Source organism: Branchiostoma belcheri, unplaced genomic scaffold (assembly GCF_001625305.1).
Source record: "Branchiostoma belcheri isolate BF01 breed outbred unplaced genomic scaffold, Haploidv18h27 scaffold150, whole genome shotgun sequence".
NCBI classification, from domain to species: Eukaryota; Metazoa; Chordata; class Leptocardii; order Amphioxiformes; family Branchiostomatidae; genus Branchiostoma; species Branchiostoma belcheri.
This window is the reverse complement of record NW_017802936.1, coordinates 578,712-582,852: the sequence shown is the minus strand read 5'-3', so window position 1 is coordinate 582,852 and position 4,141 is coordinate 578,712. Positions and strand designations below refer to the sequence as shown.

General features: G+C 51.4%; 1 protein-coding gene across 1 annotated transcript; it reads right to left on the bottom strand.

Moving 5' to 3' along the window:
- Positions 1–653: 653 nt before the first annotated feature.
- LOC109465455 lies at positions 654–3,869 on the bottom strand. The gene is made up of 2 exons (XM_019762738.1): positions 2,779–3,869; positions 654–2,169 (listed from the first exon to the last, which is right to left on the bottom strand). The coding sequence occupies exons 1-2, from the start codon at positions 3,867–3,869 to the stop codon at positions 654–656; spliced, it is 2,607 nt and encodes an 868-aa protein (XP_019618297.1).
- Between the last annotated feature and the right edge of the window lie 272 nt (positions 3,870–4,141).

The following is a 4,141-nucleotide window of genomic DNA, read 5'->3' as shown; positions in this document are numbered from 1 at the left end:
GGTGTAATTGGCACCTCAACGTGAAGTTGGAACTTCACACCTGAGGCGAAGACCCTAAAGCGGAGGCGCGAGAAGCCCCACAAGTTTGTCTCACCCCGATGTGTTTGCATTTTAACACCTATTTGAGGAGGAATCTCGGAAACCTAGAAACGGTCGTAAATAAGTTTGTTACCTGTTACAAAAATTTTTTACATAAAATCACATAATCATCTAGGACATAGGCAAATGTGAAATTATGTGAAGCATTTTCACATAAAATAACATTCTGACCTCTTATGTGAAAAAATGTGATTTGAACTTCACATAATTTCACATTTGACTCCTTTCAGTTTGCGGGGTAAGACCGCTTCACATTTCATCACATCTTCTCACATTTTGAATTCACATTTTTTTTGGCCATCTTTTCGGGTTGTGTGATTTCACATAATCGATTCACATTTTTCAAACAGTTACATTGTTTCACATAAAATAACATTTGACGATTCACATTTTGAAAAAAAATCACATTTTGGGTTTCACATATTTCTAATGGGATTCACATTACATCACATTTTTTCACATTTCATTAAAATTTTGCACGAAATTCACATAATTTTCACATTCATGCACCTGGTAGTGTGTAGGGGGAAGGTACCGAATGTGTGACAGGAACTTTAGTTGGGGAGGGACGCACGCCGTGCTGTGTTATGTGTTCCCTCCCCTGAGATTTCCCATGGCCAGTAGGTGTTAGGTAGAGTGGAGAGTGATGCAGGCTGTGCTGTGTTACGGGTCTCCTCCCCTTCAATCTCCCATGGCCAGTAGGTGTTAGGTAGTGTGTGGGGGAGTGCGCGCTCTGCTGAGTTTCGGGTTCCCTCCCCTGGGATCTCCCATGGCCAGTAGGTGTTAGGTAGTGTGACGGTGGGGAGGGACGCAGGCCGTGCTGTGTTACGGGTTCCCTCCCCTGGGATCTCCCATGGCCAGTAGGTGTTAGGTAGTGTGTGGGGGAGTGCGCGCTCTGCTGAGTTTCGGGTTCCCTCCCCTGGGATCTCCCATGGCCAGTAGGTGTTAGGTAGTGTGACGGTGGAGAAGGAAACACGCCGTGCTGTGTTACGGGTTCCCTCTCCAGGGATCTCCCATGGCCAGTAGGTGTTAGGCGGTATGATGGCTGGGAGGGACCCACGCTGTGCTGTGCTACGTGTTCCCTCCCCTGGGATCTCCCAAGGCCAGTAGTTGTTAGGTAGTGTGGGAGGGAGCGCGCGCTCTGCTGTGTTATTGGTTCCCTCTCCAGGGATCTCCCATGGCCAGTAGGTGTTAGGCGGTATGACGGCTGGGAGGGACGCACGCCGTGATGTGTTACGGGTTCCCTCCTCTGGGATCTCCCATGGCCAGTACGTGTTAGGTGGTGTGACGGTGGGTAGAGATGCACGCCGTGGTGTGTTAGGTATTCCCTCCCCTGGAATCTCCCATGGCCAGTAGGTGTTAGGTAGTGTTACGGTTGGGAGGGACACACGGCGTGGTGTGCCATGGTGCCTCAGCCCTCTTGCATTCGGTTCTCTACCACCTCGCACGCCCTGAACTTCGGCACAATTGTATAAGGCTACCCCACGGGCCTTGATCTGCCTGGCCGCTCCATACGTGGGGATGTATCTCCTAGGCGTCGATAAAACGTTGTTCTGGTAGGACAGTCGATTCCTTCCCCTGTTTCTGACTGCGTGAACCTCTGAACAAGCCTGGCCGGCATGGGCTAAGGCAGACACGGGCCCGCTATCCCTGTCATCTGGGATCTCGCTATACGTATGAGGACGGGAAGGCAGAGACTGGGAAGCAGCCACATCACCTTCGCTCTCCCAGTTCGCACGTGGAATGGCAGGCAGAGGACGCCAGGCAGCAGCTACAGCATCTGGAATCTCGCTGTATGTAGGCTCTATTGAATGGAGACCAGAAGGCAGTGACATATGGACCATCTCACCACTTGTAACCTCTCCGTGAGTGGTTGATGTGGGAGGGAAGGAGGCCGAGCGAACAAGACCGAAGGTAGCGGCGTCTGGAATCTCGCTGTACGTGTGCGGGAGGGCAGGCAGAGGCCGATGAGCAGCAGCTATGTCATCCGGGATCTCGCTGTAGGTAGGGTCGATCGTATGGAGAACTGCAGGTAGTGACAAGCGGGATAAATTCTCACCTCGCACCTTCCTAGTTGTACATGCCGTAAGGGGCAGGGAAGCTGCCTTTGGCCAGTGATTTGGCATACCGTCGGGGATTACCCACACCTGTACATTGTCGTCGGGCAGGTTGTTTAGTCGTCGTTTGTACAGCAAGTAACAGGCCGTTAGCGCAACTGACAAAAGCACCCCTACCACCGTGACACTGACCGAGAGGAGCCAATAGCATTCGAGTAGGAACAGGTGCCCTGGAGATGGTGTAGAGTGGTCAGAGTTGGGAGGAGTGGTGAACACGTGTGTAGACACCGATGGCCACGTCGTCTGGTTGCCTTGCTTGGGAGTCTGGCTTTGGGATCTGACTGGGCATTTTTTCCGTGGCTTTATTCCAACCTTGGGGGGCTTGAAATACAACTGCTGAGGGCCTAGCTTTGTGAGTAAAGTGCAGCTCACTTTCTGTGTGTGTGTTGAGAATGCATCATCCTGTAGCTTCCATGTGTGTGTGGGAGGGTGTGTGTCGGTGTTCTGTGCAGTGTCAATCATCATAGCAACACTAACCAAGGCAGGGTCGCCAACACCAACGGAAACTATGTTCAGGCTTGAACCGCCCTTTAGCTCCACTGCTAGGCCATCGCGTTCCCACATCTCTCGGCACTGCTCAGGACGGTTCTGAACATTCTTGTCTGAAACTCCGGCAACAACAACGAACGGCGGCTGTCTGATGATCCCCGTGTAAGTGACAGAATCACCCCGCACACTGCAGGAGTCGGGAAAACCGGCGGTCGTATGACGAGGGACGGTCGGGGACACATCAAACATCCACTTCAGGGACTGCTCGTTTTTGTCAGGGTCATGCACTAGGCAGAGGAGGAGATGGGGTACCTCGAACGATATTTTCTGCTTCACAATATCACCACGGCGGAAGTCGTTCTTGCGGACTAGACTCCACATGACTCCGCTTGATGTTCCACCATACATCGTCACCATCCTGTTACCGCTCATATAGAGCTGTCTCAGGTTGTCCAGGCCACAGACAACTTCATTGTGGAGACAAGAAAGATGGTTTCTCCCAAGGCTGAGTCCGCTGAGATCCTGTAGGTTTTGCAGAGCGTCTGCAGGGACCCTGTCAATGCGGTTAGAGCTGAGGTAAAGATAAGCCAGCTTGTGAGACCTCGGGAACCAGTCGGCTTCTACATCATGCAGGAGGTTGTTGTCTAGATTCAACAGGACAAGGCGGGGCAGGTCCGCAAAGCAGCCTGGCTCGATCCTATCGATCTGGTTATTGGACAAGCTCAGATGGGACAGTGTCTCCAAACCTTTGAACCAACTCCGCCTGACATGCGTGAGGTTGTTAGAGTTCAGAGCCAACTTGAGCAGATGTGTGTACCCACTCACCAGAAAGGACTCAGGCATGTCAACGTCGGTGATGTTACCATCTATCAGACCCAGGACCGCCACCCTGGCCGCACAGAAGTGTGGGGGCTTCAGATCTGACAGAACGTGGAGTGGACGGCCTCTCACAGCGAATCCCCGTGGAGTGTCATTCAAGCAAGCCATATCCAGACTCAGGGTGGGGGTTGTATTACACGTCATGCAGAACGCCTGATCGGTTAAACCTGGAGGTATGATATTGCTCTCGGTAATGTCACCAATACAGGCGGACCAGTCGGCTCTCTGACATCCGGGGAAGCAGGGCCTGTCTGACGTCACAGCAGCAGCCGCCAGAGCAAGCATCACCATCAAAGGGAAACATTTCGCTCCGAAAACCGACATTTTACTTTCAACCTTAACTACATTCCTTTTAGCTAGAGACCAAATACTTACCTTTCCGGCAGCGAAGATGACCACAGCGAGCGTCGACTGCCGGTTGGGAGAAATCACTTGATACCTGGGGGAAAATGATATATTTGTCATAAATTTATTCGCACTTAAAAATCTTCACTTAAAAAAGTAAATATAACTGAAATATAACAGTGGGGGGCCGAATGCTTAAGATGCTTATATAA